Source organism: Mastomys coucha, unplaced genomic scaffold (assembly GCF_008632895.1).
Source record: "Mastomys coucha isolate ucsf_1 unplaced genomic scaffold, UCSF_Mcou_1 pScaffold11, whole genome shotgun sequence".
NCBI classification, from domain to species: domain Eukaryota; kingdom Metazoa; phylum Chordata; class Mammalia; order Rodentia; family Muridae; genus Mastomys; species Mastomys coucha.
In genome coordinates, this window is record NW_022196893.1 from 33,156,065 (window position 1) to 33,181,395 (window position 25,331).

The 25,331-nt window shown below is 49.7% G+C and overlaps 2 protein-coding genes across 2 annotated transcripts in view; both read right to left on the reverse strand.

Moving 5' to 3' along the window:
* Positions 1-4,837, reverse strand: part of LOC116082175 (keratin, type II cytoskeletal 71) — an 8,976-nt gene extending 4,139 nt beyond the window's left edge. The window contains exons 1-5 of the mRNA XM_031359028.1: positions 4,335-4,837; positions 2,038-2,252; positions 1,043-1,103; positions 536-631; positions 64-228 (exon numbers count right to left, since the gene is read on the reverse strand). Coding sequence (XP_031214888.1) covers positions 64-228; positions 536-631; positions 1,043-1,103; positions 2,038-2,252; positions 4,335-4,778 — 981 coding nt within the window. The 5' untranslated portion in view covers positions 4,779-4,837. The remainder of the gene's footprint in view (positions 1-63; positions 229-535; positions 632-1,042; positions 1,104-2,037; positions 2,253-4,334) is intronic.
* Positions 4,838-15,761: 10,924 nt separating this feature from the next.
* Positions 15,762-24,494, reverse strand: Krt74 (keratin 74). The gene is given in 11 exon segments (XM_031357710.1): positions 15,762-15,809; positions 15,811-15,965; positions 16,583-16,617; positions 17,011-17,231; positions 19,632-19,757; positions 21,028-21,192; positions 21,387-21,482; positions 21,950-22,010; positions 22,735-22,949; positions 24,028-24,225; positions 24,228-24,494. Coding segments are annotated over 11 exon segments (1,587 nt in total).
* Positions 24,495-25,331: the final 837 nt, after the last annotated feature.

A 25,331-nucleotide genomic window follows, 5' to 3' on the forward strand; every position in this document is an offset into this window, starting at 1 on the left:
ACCTGATACTCCCCACCTGACACCCCCCCACCTGATACCCCCAGCCCAGTCTCAGCTTCTCACCTTGGTCTGGTAGAGAGCCTCAGCTTCAGCCTTGCTCTTCAGGGCAATCTCCTCATACTGGGCTCGAACCTCATCGATGATGCTGTCCAGGTCCAGGTTCCTATTGTTGTCCATGGACAGGATGACGGACATGTCGCTGATGTGGGACTGGATCTGAGCCATCTCCTACAGGGACCAGGAGCAAAGGAGCATATTAGCTTGACCACTGTCAAATTCTAGTGATACCACATACTGTCTAAAACACAGGACTGTGAGCTTCATGTGCAAAAAAAATACCTTGCTGAGCCCTAGGCAGATTCTGCTGCCCTGGAATGAGGCCTCAGGTAGAGAGGGGACTCTTGGGAGTAACATGCAAGGTGCTTGGCCAACTGAGAGGCATCCTTGATATCTGGAGCCTCTGTGACTCTCACAAGCCCTAAATTAGAGATTTAGCCACTGACCACTCTGAAGAATGGGGTGCCAAGAGACTTACGGCTTCGAACAGACACTTGAAGAATTTGATGTCCTGGTCCATGGTGTCCACCTTGGCCTGCAGTTCCACCTTGTTGGCATAAGCTGCATCCACATCCTAAAAGAAGACCCAGTAATCCACGGTCACCTTAGTTGCCATTCAATAGGTGACACCCAGCTCAGCCCAGCTCCCTGGTTGGAGACATTATCTTCTATGTGGCTCATGAGGAATACAGTTGGTGGAAGAGTAAGGCACAGCCCCCACCTCCCATCATAAGAACCTCTTCCATGGTTAGGAATATGGGGTTGCCTCTCAGACAGGGTGTTGCCATGCAAGTCACCTCTGCAGCATCTGAGCCAAGCTCCATGGGCTCAGGGATCCTCTTGCATTGTCTCTTCCCTGTCATCCTCCCCGCCTGTCATTCCTTCTCCTGGACATCATGGTCCCACTGTCATTTCTGCATCATCCCACTTGGGGCCTGATGGCAAAGCACATGGTAGCCTCTCTGGCCAGATACCTTCCACTCACCTTTTTCAGCAGCACAAACTCATTTTCTGCAGCTGTCCGCCGGTTGATCTCCTCCTCATACCTGTGGGAAGGACAGGGGTCATAGCTTACATCCTTCACCCAGGGGAGACCCTGAATACATAGAAAAATGCCAGGACACAGGACACAGAAGGCTAGCCAAGCAAAGAAGGCTTCCTGGAGAAGAGGATAATAGCCAAGTTTGGAAGAAGATCCATCCTGGAAAATGAGGAGGGAGTATGCAGAGCGAAGGGCCTTTGGGAAACCTAGGAGGGTGTAGGAAGCAAGCTGCCTCACACCAAATGTGAGCAGTGTCCCACATTACCAAGTGTTCCCATGCACTTCTCGACAGAGAGGCTCTGAGAATGTGAAAGGCTTACTCATGCTTGACCTCAAGCCGGAGCTCTGACACTGCCCAGCTAGTTGGAAGTTTGTCCCTGGTGTCAGTCTAGAGGCTATGGATCAGGGAGCCCATTTGTACTGATTGGCTGAGTCATCATAGAGGAAGGGCCCTCAGCTGAGGAAATGCCTCCATGAGATCCAGCTGTAGGGCATTTCATCAATTACTGATCAGTGGTGGAGGGCCCAGTCCATGGTGGGTGGTGCCATCCCTGGGCTGCTGGTCCTGGGTTCTATAAGAATCAGACTGAGCAAGCCAGGAGAAGCAAGCCAGTAAGCAGTACCCCTCTATCTGCATCAGCTCCTGCCTCCAGGTTCCAGCCCTGCTTGAGTTCCTGCCTGGCTTCCTTCATTGATGAACAGTGCCCTGAAAGTATAAGTCGAATAAACCCTTTCCTCCCCGACTTGCTTTTTGGTTACAGTGTTTCCCCACAACAATAGAAACCCTGACCTAGACAACATTCTGGGTTTCTAATATGGTGACTCTACTTGGTATGGCCTCAAACGTATGAACTCTCCACCTCCAAAACTTTGAAACCAAGTGTTTAAGCCCTTCAAAGGGACAGGGCACACTGGGGTCAGGTTCCCTTTTCACTCACTTCTTCTTGTAATCCTCCACCACATCACGCACGTTCCTCAACTCAGAGTCCAGCCTCACTCTGTCCCCAGACAGCGTCTCCAGCTGCTTCCGCATGTTGCTGATGTAGCCCTCGAGGATGGGCTCCAGGTTGTTCTTGCAGTTGTTCAGGTCCAGCTGCTGCAGCAGCTCCCACTTGGTCTCCAGAACCTGGTTCTGCTGCTCCAGGAAGCGCACCTGGAACCCAAATCCAGCAGATGTTGAGTCCCACAGAATTCATCATACTTGACATGCAAAGCCGTTATGCTCAGTACTCTGGACACATCTTTTCCTTTACCACTCTACAACTGTAAGAGGTGGCACATCGTTAGACATGGTCAGTGGCATAAGAATTTTTGCTTCTTTTCAGGGTCCAGAAGTTTATTCAAGGGTAGAGCTCAGAACTAATCCTAGACACACACTCCCTCACTGAGGACATCCAGTCAACCAGAGCCCACCATGGCCAAGCCAGAGTAAGGCAGGAGCAGCCCTGGCAACAGCAGAATAGAGCCAGGCTGGATATGTCTTTCTGGAAAGACCTCCCGCTCTGAGGATGGGGTCCAGCTCCTGCCTACAACATGTCAGAGCACAGTGAGGTTAGGGCCAAGGGCTTCTGAGAATTTCAGATGCCCACACTGGATCCCTCCTCTCTGCCCATGGATGCTGTCTCCTCCACAGCTCTCAGAATCACTCTCTCTGGGGCAAGTACAAGACATGGAACCAGATGGACAGACAGACAGACAGGGCCTGACCCTCACCAGACCAGGGAACTTACCAGAGATCATTAGCATATACTGATTACAGTTTTTAAAATTTGCCTTCTTTTTTTAGCATCTGTGAGCACAGGCACATTTACACACGGCTGTGCACACAGGGCGCTGGGAACACTGCCTGGAATTCTGCACTGAGGGGAGACTGCACTGAACTGCTGGTCTCTAACAGATCATCCAGCACTTGGCTTGGTTTAACCAATCCACACTTCTTCCTGAGCTGAGCATTAACCACACCCAGGACAACACAGTACCCAGCATGCCACTAGACATGGGTAGGTCACCAATAGGAGTGGACATCTCTTCTCTGTCTGAGGTTGAGAGGTCACAGTGTTCCTGGGTCCAAAACTCCTCAAGACCTGACCAAGTTCTGGATCCCTTTCCCCTCCCCAAAAGGCAGGCCACTCCCACCCAAATCAAGACCCAAATCCTCAGAGGACCTTGACTGTCTAGATATGACTAGCCCATAGGACAAGAAGCTGCAGCTCCAACCTTGGCTCCTGAGACTGGACAGGGGGCAGGGCCTCCACACAGGAAGACTAGCACTGGGGCAGGGTCTGCTCTTGTGGCCTTCAAGGCTCAGGACTCTGAGGACTGTCATAGAGCCACCCTCTCCCTCACATCTCTGCCCCTAGACCTGGAGTCTCCTAGAGATAGGAGACTGAGGGTGAACTTCCACCATGCCTGTCCTGCAAACAGCTATAGGTATGCCTCTATGATGGCTTTGCTGGCCCGGAAGCTGAGGGAAGCTGTCTTTCATATGCCACAGCAGATATCCTGACTGAGATAGAGGGTCCCTTGAGGTCTTGTACAGATCTGAGGTCCCTTTGCTTCCCAGAACCCTTTCAGAAAAACAACAGCCACCAGAAGAGCACTTAGCCCGAGCCTGGCACTGACCCAAGATCTTCACATGAGATTCTTTTCTAAACTGACAGAAGCACCAGAGGAAGGTCATGATTTCCACACTAGAGGGAAGGACACAGAACCCAGATGAAACAAGCAATTTTCCCCCAAAGCCTGCCAAGTCCCACTCCAGAATAGCTCTACTCCTGTCTTGCAGGAGAGCCCTTAACCACTAAACAAACACCCTCGTTGGCCTTTAGCCTAAAGGGCCTGGGTGACCACACACCCGTTCATGATCCACCAGTCAGGTGACTAGGGAACAAGATCAGCCTGAGAGGAAGACAGGCTCTATGGACCCTGAGGCTGATTTTCTCCCTGGCCTTCACTGTGTACAGCCAGTCCAGGTCTCCATAGCAAGGCCCATATCTCTTTCCCAGGGTTCCCCCGTGAGTATCCCTGAAAGCCTCTATGGGCAGAAACTACCCCTGCAAGTGTTCTTTCTCTGGACAGCAAAGAATCTTTTACAAGATATTACGGTTACAGAATATACCAGCCTCATGTACTGTAACTGTACCAACTTCAAAGCCTCTTGAGGGATTGAAGATAACCTACTCCAAGCAGATGAGAGAAGAGCTGTTCCCGAGTCCGCCTGTCCTAGCAGACTCACCTTGTCGATGAAGGAGGCGAACTTGTTGTTCAGTGCCTTGATCTGCTCCCGCTCCTGTGCGCGCACCTTCTGGATCTCCGGGTCCAGCTCCACATTAAGTGGGGCCAGAAGGCTCTCATTGACTGTGACCTGGTGGATACCGCCGGGTGGGCACACAGCGGGGCACACGGGTCCCAGGGCCACACTGCCAAAGATACTTCCGGCAAAGCCACTGGCTCGGTTCCGGCCAAATCCAAAACTTCCGTTCTTCCCGCTGCCACTAGCCATGTTGAGAGTGATGCTCCTGGCGCCTCCCAGGCTGTAGAGACTCCGACTGCCAAAGCCCCCGCTGAGCCCTTTGCCTCCTGCCCGGTAGGAGGATGAGCTTCCCCCAGAGAGCACTGCAGAGCAACCACTGAAGCCCCTGTTGCCGGCTCCAGACTTGCAGGTGTACTGGCGGCTCATGTTGTTGGTAGAGATGGAGTAAAGGTGCAGGAGGAAGGCAGATCCTATGAAGGTTGTGCTGGCTGCAGTGAAGACCAGCAGGTGCCTTTATATACGCTTGGCATTGGGCTAGCAGATGGGCAGTGGAGAGCTTAATTCGTGGGTTTGGCTTGCCTGGGAGCAAGAAGTCATTTTCTCTGTGCTGAGCCAGAGATTGGCCCTCCACCTCTGAAACAACATGAAACTGTTAAATTGCTGTGCTTGCAAACTTCGCTCTGGTAATTTGGGTCTTATCTAATTAACCCGCTGTTATAAGGTAATTTGCCCCAGGCCACAGCCTCCCCAGGGGAATGTCACCAGGACTCCACCATCTCTCAGATTCATCTCTGTGGTTGGCTTTCTTGTAGGGGTTCAGAAGGCAGAAATGGCGTAGACATTTTGGACAGAGCAGGCCACTAAGTACAATGCCCAAGGACTCTACCACAGCTGTATACTCTGTCCTAGAAAGAGGAAGCCCAGTTGAGACTAGCTGTATCCAGATAGAGCCCTAGCCCAGCCTATGACCAGATTTTTCTTGCTTTAGAATCCTACTCAGCTGAGAATACTATCTCACTGTTGTGGGGCCATGGCAGGGACCTTTGAGGGAGGCCATTAACCAGGAGACTTTCTTCCCAGAGCTCCTGCAGATATAAGCCATGGGGAAAAGTGGGTCTCTCTGTTGGGGTACCAGGGTGACAGGACCCTGTTTTTAGCATGGGACCTGAGCAGCCCAGGCCACAATGGCTGTGGGTTCATGACAGCCATGTGCTTATCACACTTTCCAAAGAGGTAGACATCCCCAGCACACCTTTCAACCTCCATAGTAAAGTCGGTAAGGGGCTGAAGGAAGGGACAAGCCTCTGGCCCTTGGAGGAAATGAAAAGACAAGAGAGTGGAGTGGTGGGGACTCCACGGGCAGAGAGCATAGAGGACTGCCATGGTCTGGGGAGTTCAGAGGCATCCCACAGGAGCCCCATTTCATCAAACCTCTCTCCTACTGTGTTCATCTACATGTTCACAGTAAGGCAGGGATCATTTGTCACCCATGGGCCCTCCCTCCAGCTACAACTGCCCAGGCCTGGGAATTGGGGAGTCCAGCCTGACTGGGGCCATTCGTCAGCACCCAGACTTCACACGCTAAGGTCAGGAAGCCCTCCATGGAAATACAACTGTATACCGCACCAGTTTGTTGTTGTTGTTTTGTTGTTTTCTGTTCTTTGTTTGGTATGTGGCCCCCTATATCCCAGGTCTGCAGACCCCAGGATGGGTCTCAGTCCCTCCATTGATCATTATGTCCAGTCCATGGCTGCTTCATTCCTGGAGAATGGCCTCCCATAAAGGTCCCTGCCAAGGCCCTACAGTAAGGTGGGGCTCTCAGCTGAGTAGGACTCTAAAGGGGATAAAAGTCTGGGCTAGAGCTCTATCTGGATTCAGTGGGCATGGAGCCTACTCTCTCCTTTCCATTCCCCTTCCATTCCCTCCTGCCATCTTGTCTTCATTGCTGACATCAAAATATCATAGCTCGCTCCATCCACCCTCTTTTCTCCCTCCCTGCATCCATCCTCCATCCAGCTCGCCTATCTCTTATTCTCTCGCACTCTACCCAGCCCTCCTCACAGATCCTCCTGGACTGCACTACAGCTGAGTCTAAGCTCTGCTCCTTCTCTCTGTCCTGGGCATGCTCTTGGATACATGGTAACAACTTCCTCACTGCTCCTCCGGAGTCCACAACACATCTTAAACTTCCTTTGTGAGGATAGCAGAGTTTCTCCAGTCCCGTCCCCTCGTCCCCCCCCCCAGCCTCCCTGCCCCACCCTCCCCTCCCCTCCCCCTTAGCCTCTACTCATTAGTTCCCATATGTCTGTGATGTTAGCCTCTGTTTTAGTTCCCACCGTATGTCTGTGTGATGTTAGCCTCTAGTCGTTAGTTCCCACTTTATGTCTGTGTAATGCTGTCGGTGGTTTTCCGTGCTCTCAGAGCACAAACCCAGCACGGACTGCCCCAGAGGACAGCCCTGGCAAGGAGTCCCCATCAAGGGCTTTGTCAGCTACACAGTCATCTGACATACACGGCAGCACCCCTGCCCAGCCAGCCATGTCCTGCATCCTCTGTTCCTATTCATGCTCTGTCCCTTGCTGCTTCCTGTCCACCCACAGACACTTCATCCTCTAGCCTCATCTTCAGTGCCCACCCCTCAATGTTTACCCAAGCTATCCCTGACCACTTCTGTCACCACCTCTGGCATACATCCTTCTTCTCCTCTGAAATTCTGCTGAAACTCTGGCTCTGGCCTCGCCTGTCTCCTCTATGCTCTGGTCTTCTATTCATGACATCTACATGAGAGAAATGTTTTCTGAGCATGATGTAGGTCCAGGAGGCAGTGATGCCTCTCTGTGGACCCCTTACGGCCCTGGACCAACCCCCTCCCAGGAAGCAGCCCCTTGAGGCAATCCCTTGCTGGAGACACAGTAAAGAGCAGAGATGGATGCTGGACTTTTGTCCACCTGGAGTGGCACAGGATGGCAGCCTGGACCCCAGGAAATCAACTTCCTCTCTGCCACTCAGTTTGGCCTTTCTAATCCCAGCTTCTCCCATGGAGAATGTAACAATAGACATTAACATGGGAGTGGCAAGGACTGTTCATGTTATTCCACAGGAAGCACTCCCTAAGGCCTGACACATTCTTAATGTCCAATAACCGGTGTCAGTGACTAAAGGGCCAGAGGCTTGGCCTGTCTTCCCTCCTTCCTCTCCAGCATGGCACCTTCATCAGCACATTCCCACACAGTGGCATGAGGTGCTGAAGACAGGGAAGGGGCGGTGACCCTATAAGCCCCAGGCTCTCCCAGACCGTTGCCAATCCCAGAAAATTGACCATTACGAATAATAATAGTAGTAATAGCCACAGTCCACCAAGTGGCTGCCAGGTATAAAACTCAGTAGGGAGCACTTTGTGGACATTCTGTCACATCTACCGATGTTGACCCATTTATCAACTATTTGTTGAACATATGACCGACTTCGGATGGAAACAGTCCAAAGCAGCCTGAGCTTATTCTCAGTGTCCCTGAGAGAAACAGCTCACTAGGTTATTACCAAGTCATTTACACAATGGCGCAAACTAATCAGATCCTGGCCATTAGGAATGAAACGCCCAGTGTGTTGATGAGGATGATAATTGAGGAGGAAGCAACAGAGTTCTGGACCACCCACAGGAAGGGTGGGCCCAGATCGGGTCCCTGGGATACTTACATTTTGCTAGAGGGGAAAGGGAGGGAGTAAAAAAGACCAAAATGGAGTCCCAGTTCACAAAGGGTTCTGCCTTTGCCTGTGTCTTATTGAGATATGGAGAGAATTGTGGCAGGAGAAGGCAGACCCCATGCTTTGGGATTCCCATGGCCTGATGGTGGAGACCGTACCCCTCTGTCCCCACGCAGGTGGCTCTCTATGAGAGAACTGACTTTTAGTGGTGCTTACTTATCCGCACATGTCTTAGGGACACGGCATTGCTCGCCTGTGAAATGGGGAGGTCATGGGGATATAGAATAAAACCCTGAAGATAAAAACCAGGAAGATCTGGCTTGGCCTCTCAAGGGAGAGGCAGGTGGCTTATCTGATCAACTTGGCCCATAGCCCTCTTCTCTGAAGTACTGAGGAAGCGCTGCTGGCCTGGCCTGTGTCCTCTGCGCTCTGGTCTTCTATCCATGATGTCTACATGAAAGAAATGGTGTTTTCTGAGCATGATGAGGGTCCCAAGGACCCTCTGTGTGACTCTTGGCTGTGTACTTCATTCTTTTATTTTGTTTGTATGAGTAGATTGTAGTTTTCTCTGCATCTGTGCTTCTGTGTGTGGCGGCAATTGGTTGGCACATTTGTTTGTGTCCCATGGCTTTGTTTGGGATGTCTGTTGTCCCTTTCCAGAGGCCTTGGGCCAATAAAAGCCTCTTGAGAGAAAATCTTTTAAGAGAGACTTGAGCCCATGAGGCTGCAGCTTCACGGTTGAAGAAGAAAGGGGCCAAGAGGTGACCTTGGTCAACTAAGAGCACACAGGCAGGCAGCCTGCAGGAGAAGCTTTAATCCCAATCATCTAAGGGAAGAAGCGCCGATGTGACTGTTCTAAGAGGTCGGGGAAGCAGCCCAGGATGGTGGTGGGACACAGGTCATTTGTGAGGCTGATGTGATTGTGAGCAGAGAGTGACTTTGGGTAGAGAAACCCCAGATTCCAAGCTGTGTGTGAGACAGGGAGCCACTGAAGGCTGTTGAGACCGAAGGAACCTAAAGCACCTCTGAATCTATTCCTGTGTGAGCAAAACTGGGAGTGGGAGAGGCTAGAGGCACCAGGAGAGGGCTGGGTTGTCTTCTGAGCAAAGTAATTACCTCCAAAATCAGAGAAAATGAGCTGGGCTATTTGGATGACATCAGCTCAGGTCTTTGCAGGCGTCCTCAGCTGATGGAGCAGGTCATGAGTGTGCCGTCTGTGAATCCCCAAAAGGGCTCTCCTTGTAGACTTGCATGGCCTCAGGTAGGCAGTGCCCTCAGCCTGAGCCAGAGGACTGACTGCAGTCCCTAGGAAATTTGGCCACAATCAGACCACTTGAGGGGAGGAGAGGTGCTCAGCAGGTTTGGTGTTTAAAAGGCCAAAGGTGAGCTCAGCCCAAAGAGCTGGGTATAAAGGATAAGGACCTGTCCTGAATACAGCTCTGTTCTCAACCAACCACAATGTGTTCTTGCGTTGTGAGATGCCATTTGGGCCAGCCCTGATCCCTGCCACCTCCACTGACTCCACTGACTCCCTGACCCCTCCCACCTCCTGCCACCTCTGGCCAGGACACTTCCTTTGAGCATGGTTGAACACTTCCTTTACCTGCTGAGTCCACATCTCTGACATAGTGTGGACTTGGGACTCTTTAGGACCCATGTCATAGTCTCTCCTGAGCCACTCATGACCTGTGATACAGTGGGTAGGGCTTCTACCTTCTCTACACCCCTAATGAGGGGACACCAACATCTGGTCCACCTACTCCCCAAGGTGGATGGAAGGTACCTTGTAAATAATAATAAGATGACTGTGACTGTGCTGGCTAACACTTAGTCAGGGTTCATCGTGCCAGCCATGGGTCTAAGCACCTCACATATATTAATTCATCTAATCCTCACAACATCCCCGAAGGCTGGCACTATTATTATCTCTGCTTCTTAAAGGAGACATTAATGCCAAAGGAAGTTTGGCAATTTCCTCAAGGTGGCACAGCCCGTGAGGAGCTGCACCATAGCTTGGCTGCTGGAAGAGCAGACACAGCCTCTGACCTGGGCCTCTCATAGCCTGGCTTTCTGTGCACACACACAGCTCTCACCTCACAGAGCCTCTGGTTTCTGCCTCTTCTTGTCTAACTCTTGACCCATGGTGGTAAATACCAAGCTGTTTGGACCCTGTTCCTCTGTCCCAGAGTGATCATGTCTCTAACTCCAATGGTCTCATTTCTTGTATTTTCAAAGTATTCTTGCTCAATAATAGCTCACAAAAGGAGGCAGTGACTCCAGGTGCTGGCAGGTTGAGATAATCATTCACACTTCTATTCACCCTGACACCACAAAAGCAGGAGAGGGCTGAGAGGATGTCCCTTCCCAGGTGACTCAGTCAGCATTTGTCAAGCTGCTTCTCCATGCCAGGCATCTACCATACAGGGATAGAGGAAGATAGCCTGCCTTAGAGGACTTCTCAGCCCAGTAAATCTCGATCCCTTCTGCTGAGTCCTAAATGGAGAGAAGGTTCTAGCAGTGGTTGGATTTTGTGCTTACATTAGCTGGTTGCCATGGGGTTGAGAACTTCAGCACGGTTGTATCTTAAATACCTGATCTAAAAGGCTAGGAAGGTAGCTCAGTGGTTAAGGTACTTACCATAAAAATGTGAGCAGCTGAGTTCAGATGCTGGGCACCTGCATAGAAACCAGGCCTGGTGGGATATGCCTGCAATCCTAGCACTGGGAGGCAGAGATAGGAGGATCCCAGGGGCTTGCTGGCCAATCAGAGTGGCTAAATCCAACTGATGAACTCCAAGTTCAAGGAGAGACTCTATAGATAAATAGGTAGATGACAGATAGATAGATAGATAGATAGATAGAGTGGAGAGCAATAGACAAAGATATCTGAAGTTGAACTATAGCCTACCTATATACACAAGCACACATGTGAACATGTACACAGGTATGGGCACACACACACACACACACACACACACACACACACACACACACATTCTGATCCAAGCTCCAGGGCAGCGGCCACAGTTTTGGCTGAGAAAGAAATTTTGTAGTTCGTCAGCTTCCTTTGCTTCAGCTCACCATTCATCAAGGCGAACACAGGCACTGGGCTACCAGCTGTCCTCTATGCCAAGCCTGAGACACAGGTACCCTGTTACATAATCAGGTGGCCAGGTAAGAGAACCTACAGCTGCCTCATCCAGAAGAAGCCAGTGTCCCAGTTATTTATCTCTCTCGGCCATCAAAGACGAGCTTGCCCTGCTCAAAGCCAGCTGAATAGAGGGTATGTTGTCCCTGTGTCTTTCCTATTAGCCCTGGACAGTTTCCCTGGCAATGCCATTTGATGAATTGTGGAAGGACTCAGAACTTAAATCTAGGAGCACAGTTTTTTCTGGCCTCTTTAGTTTAACACTCCCACATTCAATTTTAGTTTTATTGAAATGAAATTTATAGACCATAAAACTAACCACTTTGGTGAACAGTTAAATGGTATTTCTATGTTCCCAGTGGTATAGACAACCAGCTCTGTCTATTTCCAAAACATTTCATCACCGCAAAGAAAGCCCTGTATCCATTGCCACCAATCTGTTATTCCCCCTGTTTCTGAATATTTGGATTTCCTAATCTGGGCACTTCCTATGAGTGGATCATGCAATGGGAAAACCCATTTCTCTCTCTCTCTCTCTTCTCTCTCTCTCTCTCTCTCTCTCTCTCTCTCTCTCTCTCTCTCTGTGTGTGTGTGTGTGTGTGTGTGTGTGTGTGTGTGTGTGTGTCTGCCTCTGTGTGTGTGTCTTTCTGTGTCTCTGTCTCTGTGTCTGTGTCTCTCTGTCTCTTTTGGTTTCTATCTGTCAGTCTGTCTCTCTCTCTATCTCTGTGTATGTTTCTCTATGTCTCACTGTGTCTCTGTGTGTCTCTCTGTGTATGTCTCTCTCTTTCTCTGCTTGTCTCTGTCCCTCTGTCTGTCTCTGTCTCTCTGTTTCTCTGCCTCTCTCTGTCTCTCTCTGCCTCTCTGTGTGTGTCTTCCTGTGTCTCTGTCTCTGTCTCTCTGTGTCTCTCTCTGTTTTTCTGTCTCTGTCTGTGTGTGTCTCTGTCTGTCTGTGTCTCTGTCTGTCTGCCTCTGTGTGTGTGTGTGTCTTTCTGTGTATCTCTCTATCTCTCTGTTTGTCTCTCTTGGTCTCTGTCTCTGTCCCTCTCTGTCTCTCTGTCTCTGTTTGTGTATGTCTCTCTATGTCTCGCTGTGTCTCTGTGTGCCTCTCTGTGTATGTCTCTCTTTCTCTGTTTGTCTCTGTCGCTCTGTTTCTCTGCCTCTCTCTGTTTCTCTGTCTCTTTCTGTCTGTCTGTCTCTCTCTCCCTTCTTTTATTTAGCATGATTTTTCCCAGGAGTCACTCACACTGTAACAGATAGTGCTACAGCACTTCTTTTCCTGGATAAAAATATAGTCCTTGTAAGGATATACTGCACCTCAGTGTTCTATTCACTCACTGACAGATGTTTGGGCTGTTTTGTATAGTACAGCTCTGAGATTCTATGTTACATGTACTGTTAAAATACCTGATTTCAGTTCCTTTGCCTGTATTTCTAGGAGTGGAACTGGCACATGATAATCCTTATATTTATTATATTACTTTGTATGTATGAGCATTTGTGTGTAAGTATGTGTACTGAGGTCAAAAGAAGGCATGGGATCCCCTAGAATGGAAGATGATTATGAACCACACCACATGGAGATTGGGAGCCAAACATGGGTCTTCTGCAAGAGTCCCAAGTGCTCTTACCCACTGAGCCAACTCTCCATTCCCACCAGGACCATACAAAGATTCTAACCACTGAGCCAGACTTAGTGGCACATACCCTTAAGCCCAGTGCTTGGGAGGCAGAACCAGGTGGATCTCTAAGATCACGAGGCCAGCCTGGTCTACAGAGTGAATTCTAGGACAGCCAGGGCTGCACAGGAAGACCCTATCTCAAAACAAAACCAAAAGCACAAAAAGTTTTAGTTTCTCTTCATCCTCACCAGTATTTGTTATTTCCTATATATTAATATTTTTAATATTAAAATTGCCTTATAAGATGTAAATGGGTGATTTGGTCCCCTTTTCATAAAGTCCAATTATGTTGAACATATTTTCATGTGCTCATTGGCCATATGTTTACTTTCTTTAAGGCGAAAATCCACTAAAGTCCTCTGCACACTTCTATTTTTTTTAAATATTATTTTTAATTGTGAGGAGGGTTGTGCATGTGAATGCGGATGCACGAAGAAGCTAGGGATGTTGGGTCCCCCCTGGAGCTGGAATTACAGGTGGTTGTGAGCCACCTGATGTGCATGCTGGAAACTGAATTTGGATCCTCTGGAAGGTCAGGCAGTGCTCTTAACTGCTGAACCGTCTCTCTGGCCCCTTTATATCTTCCTTAACTAGGCTGTTCTTGTTCTGTGGAGTTGTAGGAGTTCCTTCCATAGTCTGAATACTACCAGACCCTTACTAGGGAAATGTTTTATAAATATTTGTCTCCTTCTGCAGATTACGTTTTCCCTTAATTTCTCACCTGCCCCTCACAGTTTTATTCCTTGAGGGAAGGTCTGACTATGTACCCCAAGGTGGCCTTGAACTCACAATCCTCTCAATTTCTCCCTGAAATGCAGAGGGTACAGCATAAGTACCCACTTATGGCTCTCCACATTTTCTTGATAATATGAGTTGTGTAGCAGTTTACCTCACATTGTTGTGCTCCCTCCTGAAGGGAGGAGGGACACTCATAAGATTCGGAGAACTCTTAAAATTTATCAGACCCAGAAAGCACAGAAAATTCCAACAGTCACAAGGCCACCCAGAGTTATAACAGTTGCAGTCATGACAGAGGTAACTGTCCTCTGAGGCTGACTACAAGCTAGGCAAAAGCTCCAGAAACACCTCTTTCCTGGTTCGTCACCTGTGCTGGCATGAGCTTTTGGTGATGTAGCTGCCTTTGAGCTAGCCATGCTCCTGTGTATAGCTCCTCTCCTGTTTGTAGCCCCTGTAAGCAGTTCCCACGTCCCCTTCCTGTTCACTACATTATACCCGAGTGGAACCGCTTCTTTGGCCTGTCATTAGGGCCCCGTCTGCAGTGAGATGTTTGTTCCTGTCTCCCCAGGAAAAGCCCCTTAACATGGCTTAAAACCTTAGACAATTCTGGCCATATTCATACCTGTAATCTCAGGGCTTGAGGAAGGAAGAGTCTGATGAGTTCAAGACCAGCTTGGGCTAAGGCCAGCCTGGGCTACAGAGGCCTTGTCTCAAACAAAACATAATAAAGCAAAGGAACCTCTTGTGGTTCTTTTTAAACGTCTATTTTGTCTCATCTGCTCCTGGTCCCAGAGTTACACAAATTTGCTCTTTTTATTTTCTTCCAGGAGCTTCACAGTTTTAGCTGTTGTATTTGTGTGTTGCTCACATTCGGTTCACTTTTGTAGATGATATGAGAGACACAAGTACATTGTTTTGCGTTTCTACCTCTCCTGGAAGCCTAAAGAGACTTCCTGAGCTTCCCGTGGCTTGGCCTCCAGCTACCCAGGAAGGCTGTGCAGATGGGTCACATTGTCTTCAGTGGAACATTCAGAGAGATTGACAGACTGACAGATATGCACCTCTGACTCTGCTCAAAGGTGGTTTATTGTGCATACAGCAGAAATTTAGACTCCTTAGGTCACACAAGGGAGGGACAAGGTGCCATTCTTAAGAATATTCCCACAGTAAGCCATAACTTACAGGATAGGACCAGAGACAAGGCCAAGTGCACCTGCCAGATTCAGCTCTCAGTAGTAGCACTAGAGCCATAAGGTCCTGGAGACCAGAGCCCCAGGCAGAGGAGCAAGAATGGAGCATAGCCGCAGTTCTCACAAAGGCCACTGTCACCTGCTGCCTCATCTAGGACTGTGACTTTGACATTCCTTCCTGTGGAGATGACTGTCACATACCAGCAAAATGTGAAATCTGCTGTCTGCCAGGCCTGAGCTGGCTCGTAGGCATGTGACAAGGGCTAGTTCACCCACAAAGAAATATCTTCTCTGTGTGTCCCAAAGATGTGGCTTGTGTGTTCCCTGCAGGATTAGGTGAGAATCTGAGGCAACACATACAGGGTTCCAGACAACCTGCCTCGTAGCAGGTGCTCAGCAGGTGGAAGTAGCCATTCTTACTAATAAAGGTGGTGGGACAGGGACAGGTGGTAAGGAGCCCTGTTTTTTCCACACAGCTCTGTGAATAGGAGCTCATTGGGGAACCTACAAATACGTACGCTTTCTCCTCAACAATCTACAATGGCCTCACTAATGGGACAGAGAAAGGCTGCCAAAAAGCCCATCCCTTCTAAGAAGGCCAGAAAAACCTAGACAATTGAGAACGTGACCTCAGTATCCCTCTTTTCGCTCCACTACCCTCCTCTTTGCTCTCTGGATTATCATAGCCTCCTTAGCTCAAGAAGTCAATGGTGGTTTGAGCTTCTAAAGCCTCCTGCTGGCTGGAGGTAAGAAAAGTCAGAAGCCTGTATGGGACCCACCGACATGGGAAGACTGGCCATATCAGTGAGAACTTAAAGTAGAGAGTGGGTAGTCAAGTGTACTAGAAGCAGTCCTAAACTCAGGGATGGAGGTTTCAAGTGTAACAGGCATCTCTGGGCAGTAGCAAAGGCATTCCTTCTCCAGACACTGAGGTGAGCAGAGTGGTGGACTTATCGAAGGGTCCTCCTGGCCAGGGTACCAGCAGCAACAGTGCTCTTTGTCCTGCGCGTCCTTGAGGTCTACACTTGATTCTCTAGTCTTGATCTGGCTGTTTCGAGGGGTGCTGGGGCCAACAACTGAATTGCCAGCCTCAGAGTCAGCGATCATAGAGCTGGGATGATAACTATAGGAACCATAACTGCTGCTGATGACAGCTGCGGACAAAGAGACCACAAAGCAGGTGTCTGTCAGCAAGTGACAGCCATGGCAGCTACCATCTCTGAGGAGGTCCTGCCAAACCCTGTGACCATCCTCAGAAGTCAATATACATAGCCAATGCAGTGACTGAGACCTTGTTATGTGCTGAACTGTATGGGGACCATACACAGTAGGTGTGCTGCCTGCTGTCTGGGGTACCCTAGGAAAGTGACCATTCCCAAGCAACTCTCTAGACAGCAGCACCTCAGGGGATTGATAGCAAAAAAAAGAGATGGGTGTGATTTTTAATCACTTTTTCCCAGGTACAAAAGGTGGGAAGTGTTGCTCTGGTGCAGAGAACCTTCCCAGGACAACAGAAACTTCTAAATGAAGTAAAATTGTAGTTGCCAGTGCATCTCTGTATCCCAGGGCCCCAGGCTTCCTGCATCTCTGTATCCCTGGGCCCCTGGCCTTGAGTTATCACTGTATCCCAGGGCCCCTGGCCTTGAGTTATCACTGTATCCCTGGGCCCCTGGCCTCAAGCATCTCTGTATCCCTGGGCCCCTGGCCTCAAGCATCTCTGTATCCCTGGGCCCCTGGCTTCCTCAGCCCAACCCATCTCTAGGATACTCACAGACACTCACAGAAGATGGGTTCTCACCAGACATCCTGCAATACAGAAAGTTAAAGAATAAGACCATTCAGGAGGCTGAGGCAGGAGGATCACCATGAGTTTGAGGCCAGGCTGGGCTATAGAAGACCCTGTTTCTTTCTTTGACCAACACGTGAAGACTCAAACCTCCATCCTATAGATGGCATGATCTACTGTGACCATATTGATAGCATGTGTCAATCTGTCTGTCCTCGCAGCTCCATTTGTACCACCACACAGTCACCTGTGCATATGGCTGGCTTCTGACATCACCAGGCAACCCACAGCTTCGCTCTGTCATGGTATTGCCACACTGTTGTGCTCATCTTCCTGCTCTCAAATATTCCCTCCGCCTAATAAACCATAGCTGTTTCTCCCTTGGCACCGTGGCATTGCCCTCCAGGCCCCACCTGTACTCCTCACCCTCCAGGAGCTTGCGGTAGGTGGCAATCTCCACATCCAGTGATAGCGTGAGGCCCATGAGCTCCTGGTACTCACGCATCATCCGAGCCAGCTCCTCCTTGGCCTGCTGCAGGGCACCCTCCAGCTCATCCAGCTTGACCCTGGCATCCTTGAGGGCACTATCCCCTCTCTGCTCAGCATCAGCAATGGCCCTCTCCAGATTGGAACACTGGGGAATGAAAAAACAGAGACTGTCAAGACATAAAATATGATCTAGATCATACCAGTCATGATTGTTAATATTATTAGCTTGATAGAATCGCCTGGGAGGCAAGACTCTGGTTGTGCCTATGAGGAATTATCTAGATTAGGTTGGTTCAAGTGGGAAGACCCATCCTAAATGTAGGTGGTACCATTCCCTAGGCTTAGGTCCCAGACCACCTCTGAAAGAAGAAAGCTAACCGAGGATCCATCATCCTCTGCTTCCTAGCTATGGATGCAACTAGGCAGTCTGCCATGATGGACTCTCAGGGCAAGTCAAAGCAAGTCCTTTCTCCTTTTAGTTACTTCTGTCGGGTGCTTGACTAAGACTGTGGGAGAGTAACCCAGCAGCCTCATTATACAGATGGGACCCAAGGTCCAGGAAGGAACTCAAGAGCCAGGACCAGAACCTGGGTCTGCATTTCCACTGCAAATGAATGTTTAAAGTTGTGGGCTGGGTGATAGCTGAGAAGATAAAAACCACGCTGCTTGAGGACCTGCGTCCAAGTCCCTGGAACACACATAAAAAACTGAGTTTGGCCACGTACCCACATGCAACCCCAGCACAGTGGTGGGGAAATGGAGAAAGAGGATCACTGGAGCTTGTTGGCAGTCAGCTTAGCTCCAAGTTCAGTGAGATAATACAGAGACTGACAGATCAGGCTCCCAGTGTCCTCCTCCAGCCTCTGTACACATACGGGTGTGGACACCTGTACACATGTGTGCATACACCTCACACACACGACACTCATACATATACATACACACATATTTTTCAAAAGTAAGGAAAACAGGGCACCCTTGGGAGTGGCTGTAAGCCAGGAGGACCAGAAGAAACATCACTGATATCAACATTGTCCAAAACTAAATTCAAGGCTGTTCTGGGTAACGGGATCCCACCCACCAGATCCAGGAGAATCACTCCTGAGATGCCAGCCACACCACCCCTAGGGACCAGACAGCAAGTCTAGGCACCGTCACATGTAGGCTTCTGCTGCAGGAAACCTTTGTGTCTGCTGCAGGAAACCTTTGTGCCTTTTGCACCAAGACAGTGTAGCTGAAGAGATGGCTCAGCACTTAAAAACACTTGCCAGGCAGTGGTGGTACACACCTTTAATCCCAGCATTTGGGAGGCAGAGGCAGGTGGATTTCTGAGTTCAAGGCCAGCCTGGTCTACAGAGTGAGTTCCAGGGCAGCCAGGGCCACACAGAGAAACCCTGTCTGGAAAAACAAAACAAAACAAAACAACAAAACAAAGAACACTTCACTGCTCTTCCAGAGGTCCTGAGTTCAATTCCCAGCCACCACATGGTGGCTCATAACCATCTATAATGGAATCCGATGCCCTCTTCTGGTGTGTCCGAAGATAGGGACAGTGTACTCGTATGCACTCATAAGCATTAAATGAATCTTAAATAAATAATCTTAAATAAATCTTTAAAAAAAAAAAGCCAGTGTGGCTGGAGCCCTCCTGCACTCTGCAGGGAGCTTTATCTAGTCTCCCTGCTGCTCACATGAAAGACCTCAATAAGCAAGGCAGTCCTCTCTTAAAATAGCCTGACCCATCAGCCCTGGGCAATGAGCTCTGAGGAGGCGCCCAAGGCTGCTGTCATGTCAATGGCTAACAGGAGGCTGTTTCTGGTGGACTCTGTAAGCCAGTCAACCATAGAGTCTTATAGGTGTCCCTGTGCCCCACTCCTCAAGGTCGCATGAGGTCCTGGGGATGCAGAAAGAAGTGTCTATAACAATCCAATTGTTAACTGTGTTGACATGATTTGTCAGAGGGTCCCTGAGAGGAACGAACATACACACACACACACACACACACACACACACACACACACACACACACATACACGACTGACAACATTTAAGAACTGTTTTCAGGTGAGACTAGTACAAATAAGAGTCCTGTGGCCCACGTGGGAGAATCCAGGGACTTCATCCTCTGCTGTACTCTTCCCCTGGGGCCCTGCCCAGCATGAGGAAAGGAATGCAGGGTGGCCACAGAGGCCGTCTCGTCCCATGCACCTAGACACTTGGGAGAAGGCCTGGTCACAGAGGGGCACACACAAAGGGCCCAGGACAGGCGTGTTGGACACACAGAAATAACTGAGCACAGGGGTACCTGGAACACTCACTCTGATCCTGCTCTGACAATGAAGAAGGAGGGGAAGGCCAAGTCTCTGCTCCTTTCCTGCCCCACTACCTATGTCTTCCCCATTCTGATACAGGGTGAGAAAGAGGCCTGTGGTTGTTCCTGGGACTCCCATGCCCCAGAGGGAGACCTGCTTCTCCCTCAAGGGCAGCCTTGAGTTTCCACCACACATGTGGAACTTCGCTGCTTGTTCTCTGATTTGCTGCCCACCTGCTTCTTCATGTTAGCGATGTCACAGTGGATCATCTGGATAAGCCGGTTCCGCTCCAACATCTCATTCCTGGTGTGTTGCAGGCTACCCCCATGGCAGCCAGCCTCCAGCTGCAGCTCCTGGATCTAGTGTCCCACAGGCAGGAAGATGGTGATGAGACAAGGCACAGAGTGACTCAGGAGGACCACACCTATCCCAGGGAGCTTGAGGTGAACCTCAGATGGAGGTGGTGAAGCCGAAACCCATGTGCTCTTCCAGCTCTGACCAAGAAAACCCTCTGGCCCCATCATAGGCAGGACCTGCGTGTGGCCCTCCCTCCTGGCTTGTTTCTTGTCCTGAGTCTTTCCCAGGGAAGACAGGATGTAATTCCTATTCATAAGCACTCCCCAATGTGAAAATTCTGCCCCCCTCCTTATTCATCATCCTGTATTCAGAGAGGCATCTTCTAGAGGCCCCACTTGGTTCTGGCACTGACATTGGATGAAGCAGTGAGTGGGGCAGCCCAGCTCTTCTGAGGCTCATGTTCTCCCTCAATGCTTTCCAGCACAGGTGAGAGGGGAAGGAAGTCCGGGGAAAGGTGTGTCTTTAGAAGAGGTTACAGGTGAGACTGGGGTAGGGTACTATGTCTATCACTTCAGGATGCACTTCAGGACAGGGGAAATGTCATGCTCGTGGACAAGGAACAAGGGACAAAAGGAGGTAGTGACATCAATCTACACCTACCATCCTTTCTTGGTGGTGCTATAGTGTAAAGGCCCATGTGTTACAAGCTTAGGCTTCAGCTTACCACTATTGAGGGATAAGTCCTAATAAAAAGTTTAGGTCACTGGGGACAATCCCTTGAAGGAGATCTCGGGACCTGAGGCACCAGACCACTCTCTCCTTTCTTCTCTGCTCCCTGAACGCTGGAAAGTGAGCTGCCTCCTCTGATATGAGCTCTCACCACAGTCTACTGCTCTTCTCCAAGACCAAGAATCCATAGATGGAAAACCCTGCAACCAAAGATCAAACAAACCTCCCCGCTCATGAGTTGATTTAAACCTCCTCTGTGCATCAGTTGACTCTTCTCACCATTTTGTTTCAGAAATAGAAGGTTAACACATCTGGACTCTCATGACTGTGAAGATGAGGGCTAAAGGAGGAGCGCCTCGAGTGTCTTACCTCACCACCTAACCTATCACTCAGAATGCTCTTAGAATTCCAACTTGCTGTTGGGGGACTTCCAACTCCCCCATGCATAGCAGAAGAGAGCTCAGGGCTTTCCCTTCTCTCCCCACCTGGCTCTAGCTTGTGGCCTCCATCCCTGTATCACATACCTCCCATCCCTTTAAATGCATCTGCATTAGAAGGAAGCACTTCAGTCTATGCCTCCTGAAGGACTCGCTCAGCCCCCACCTTGGTCTGGTACAACGCCTCAGCTTCAGCCTTGCTCTTTAGGGCGATGTCCTCATAATGGGCACAGACCTCATCCATGATGTCATCAAGGTCCAGATCTCGGTTGTTGTCCATGGACAGGATGACAGAGGTCTCACTGGCATGAGTCCGGAGCTGGGCAACCTCCTGGACTATGGGTGGAAACAGGATCAGCACCCCCCAGATCCTCTCCTCTTCTCCATTAGGCTTCTGTGATCTCAGACAGAGTTGACCACCCTTGTCTGCGCAAGCACCTTTATCTGATGTGGCCTTAAGTCCCACCCTCTGGGAAGCTATCAGCTGGAGAGAGGCAGAACAGTGGGGAAGAGGTGTGTCCTCACCCCATCGTACAGACACTTGAGAAATTTGATGTCTTTGTCCAGAGAGTCCACTTTGGCTTGAATTTCCACCTTGACCGTGTAGGCTGCATCTGCATCCTGCCAAAAGGCCCCATGACATCATCAATACATTCATCCCTCATCCCACCACTCATCCTGCCTCTGCCGCTGCCCTGTCCTAAAGAGATCTGACTTGTGGCTCTCTGGTCACTCAACATCAGTTTTTCTCTGACTGAACCTTTGGGAACAGAGGAAGGGAACAGGGACCAGTCTTCCTTTGTTTCACCTGCACAGGTACTTATCTTTCACCATGCCTCACAGGAAGATTAAGCTAAGCCACATGCTTTCCAATGCCCCCACTAGGGTTCTCTCCTGTCCCTCCCCATCTAGTTTCTGGATATGTGCCCTTCTTCTCTAACTTACTGGAAGCTATAACTCTGGTCCCAACCGAATTCAGCCCCTAGACTCTCTCCAGGTGTCCTGGATGAAGTCCTGAAGAGAGTTACAGAGCTGTTTAGGATACAGATGCAGGAGAGGCCAGAGCCCCTAGGTGCTTCTGGTCTTACCTTCTTAAGCAGTACAAACTCATTCTCTGCTGCTGTACGTTGGGTAATCTCAACCTCATATCTGTGGGAGAAGAGAGAGGTGGTAGAGATTCTGTCTGTTAGGTAACCTCCTTTTCCTACTAATGGGGTAAGCCCTGTGGCTGCTGGGGTCTCTGGGTACCATGACTTGAGTGTTATCTGACCCCACAGACTCACGTGTTTGAGCACTTGGTCCCCAGCATGTGGTACTGTTTTGAAGGTTGTGGAAGCTTCTAATCATGGCTGATATATGCCTGTCCGCCATATAGCTGGAGGGGTATGGCTGTGGAGTTAAAGCTTGACCCTATTTCTAGCCTCAGCTCTCTGCCCTTTGGTTGAGAGCATGAAACAAGCCACTGTCACAAGGTTCCCATCACCATGGAGCTACCAGCTGCTGTGTCTTCCCTGACAAGAAGAACTGTATCCCCTCAAACCATGAGCCAAGGGAAACATCTCCTTCCTTACATTGTTTCCTGTCTGGCATTGGTAACAGCAACCAGAAAAGTAACTGATATGTCAAAAGCAAGTGCTGAGAAGCTCGTGGTGTAAGTAAGAAGTCCTTGGATTCCCTCATTATATCCCAGGAAAACACCCAATGCCTACATAGAATCCTTAACCAGCAACTAAGCATCCAGAGGGCTAGTAAGCCCTGGAACTCCTACCTATCACATGGTAGGTCCCTCCCCCATAGCCAGAGACCACATGAGCTGACCTCCCGACCCTGGAGCTTTGGTCCATGACCCAGAAACCTTTGGTGGCCTACTAACCTTTTCTTGTAGTCCTCCACCACATCCCTCATGTTCCTCAGGTCTGAGTTTAGCTGTACCCTTTCCCCAGACAGTGCCTCTAGCTGTTTGCGAAGATTGCTGATGTGGGCCTCGTAAAGAGGCTCCAGGCTCCTCCTGCAGTTGCTTAGATCCAGCTGCTGCAGCAGCTCCCACTTGGTCTGCAGCACCTGGTTCCGCTGCTCCAGGAAGCACACCTGGAACCCAAACCCATGGCCACCTGGAACCACACAGATATTATGCCCCATAGATGAACACCACTGACTTCCCAAGAGGAGGGGAGTTTTATAAAATCCTACGGGTTGAGCCCTGACTGTCCACCCTCAGATGGACAAGTGATCTTCCCCAGGGATCATTAACAACTGCTCTTTTCCTGGTCTTCGGAATTCCCAGTCACTGTGCACTTACTTACACAGGAAGCAGTATCCTAATTTCTTCTGTGGCCTGACCCTGGACCCAGGAGACATTCTCCTTTTCATCTAACTGTGCCTTCTGTACTGTGAACCCTGACCTCTGAATTGTGCTCGGTTCTCTCAGCTGTTCATGTTCTTTAAAAAAACCTGAAGACACTCTCCACTATTGGACTTTCAGGAACTCAACACTCCCCTCCAAATAAAAAAGCTACCTCTATCCAGTTTCCTGCCTTCTTTCTAAGATTCCCCAAGGAGACAACCTTCATTTGTTCCTCCCCTTCACCCCATTCTAGGCAGCTTGTAAATCTATTCTCTTCCCCTTAAGAAGAGGGACCCTACTCAGGCCCTGTTCCATCCTTCCACCCATCCATCTATCATCCATCAATCCATCTATCCATCCTTCCATCCATTCATTCATCCATCAATGCACTTATCCATCCTTCCATCCATCCATCCATTCATCCATTCACCCATCAATGCATCCATCCATCCATCTCTATTATCCATCCATCCTTCCATCCATCAATGCATCCATCCATCCATCCTTCCTTCCATCCATCAATGCATCCATCCATCCATCCTTCCTTCCATCCATCCCTATTATCCATCCATCCTTCCTTCCATCCATCCATTCATCCATCAATGCATCTATCCATCCATCCATCCTTCCTTCCATCCATCCCTATTATCCATCCATCCACCCTTCCTTCCATCCATCCATTCATCCATCAATGCATTCATTCATCCATCAGTGCATCCATTTATCCATCAATGCATCGTCCATCCATCCATCCATCCATCCATATTGCACAGGAAACAGGACTGCTCCTGCTATGACATCGTGTCTTTCAGTAAGACTCACCTTGTTGATGAAGGAGGCGAACTTGTCATTCAGAGCCTTGATCTGTTCCCACTCCTGTGCGCACACCTTCTGGATCTCAGGGTCCAGCTCCACATTCAGGGGAGCCAGGAGGCTCTTGTTGACTGTGACCTGGTGGATGCCCCCAGGCAGACAGACAGATGGACAAGTGGGCCCCAGGGCCACACTGCCAAACATGCTGTGTTGGCAAAGCCACTGGCTCGACCCCCTCCATACCCATGCCCAAAGCTGTGCCCTGTAGTCCGGGCACTGCCACCTGCCACACTGAAGGAAATATGCCGATTTCCTCCAAGACTGTAGAGGCTCCTGCTGCTGAGGCCAGCCTCAGTCCTGTGGCCAGCTGCATGGCAAGAAGCCATGCTGCCCACGGATTTCCTTGGCACCACTGCAGAAAGCACACTGAAGTTGCCCTTGTCGCTGCGGGACCTGAAATTCACTTGCTGACTCATGGTAGAGCAGATAGCATGCTGGAGCTAGAGAAGGGCAATACTGGGGCACAGGAGGTCTGCTTCCTTTTATCCCCACCGAGCCCAGGGCACCGGAAAAGGGCGTCTCTCCACTATCTCCTTCCCCTTCGCAAGGCTGAGGCAATTTGCAGAGCATAGATCTCCAAGCCTTTGAGCAACAGAGCCCTTTTGATAAAAAGTGGAATATGCTGCCCTTGCACACTGCAGTAGTCTAATTTGGAGTTTATCTGGCTCCTAATTAGGGACCTGCAGAGTTATCCCCTTCAACGATCTCTCAGCTTCACTTTTCCAGTGGTGCTTCCTTCTGGATTATCTGCCGACAAGGCACTGGGTAAATGCCTGCCTCGTCCATTGAGGGGTCCTCCAAACACCCAGGATTCCTGGTGAAAGCCATTTAAGAAAGCCATTTCCTGTCACCTAATCTTCTTGAGGAATGATATACTGAGAAAAGAGATGGCTCTGAACTCACAGATCTAGCTAGGTCAAAAAAGAAGGTCCATGGAGTGGCCATTTGGGCTATGCTAAGGTCTACAACTGGCCAGCAAACCCCAAGATAGAGTAGAAGTGAAAGCCAGTGTCGGTTTGACCCCTGCACGAGCACTGTATGGGCTTTCTGTGGTTGGCAGTATCTAACTTATGGTGGCTTCAAAGATTCTTTCTCCCGTAAGAAGCTTCTCAGACAACTACCATTGTGCCCTCCGGAATATTCTCTCCTGGCTGATGTCTGTCTGTCCTGAGAGCTCAGGGAGGACTGGAGAGTAACTGACCTCCAACTTGGTTAGAACATATCCTGGCTAAAATTAGTCAGAGGTAAGAATT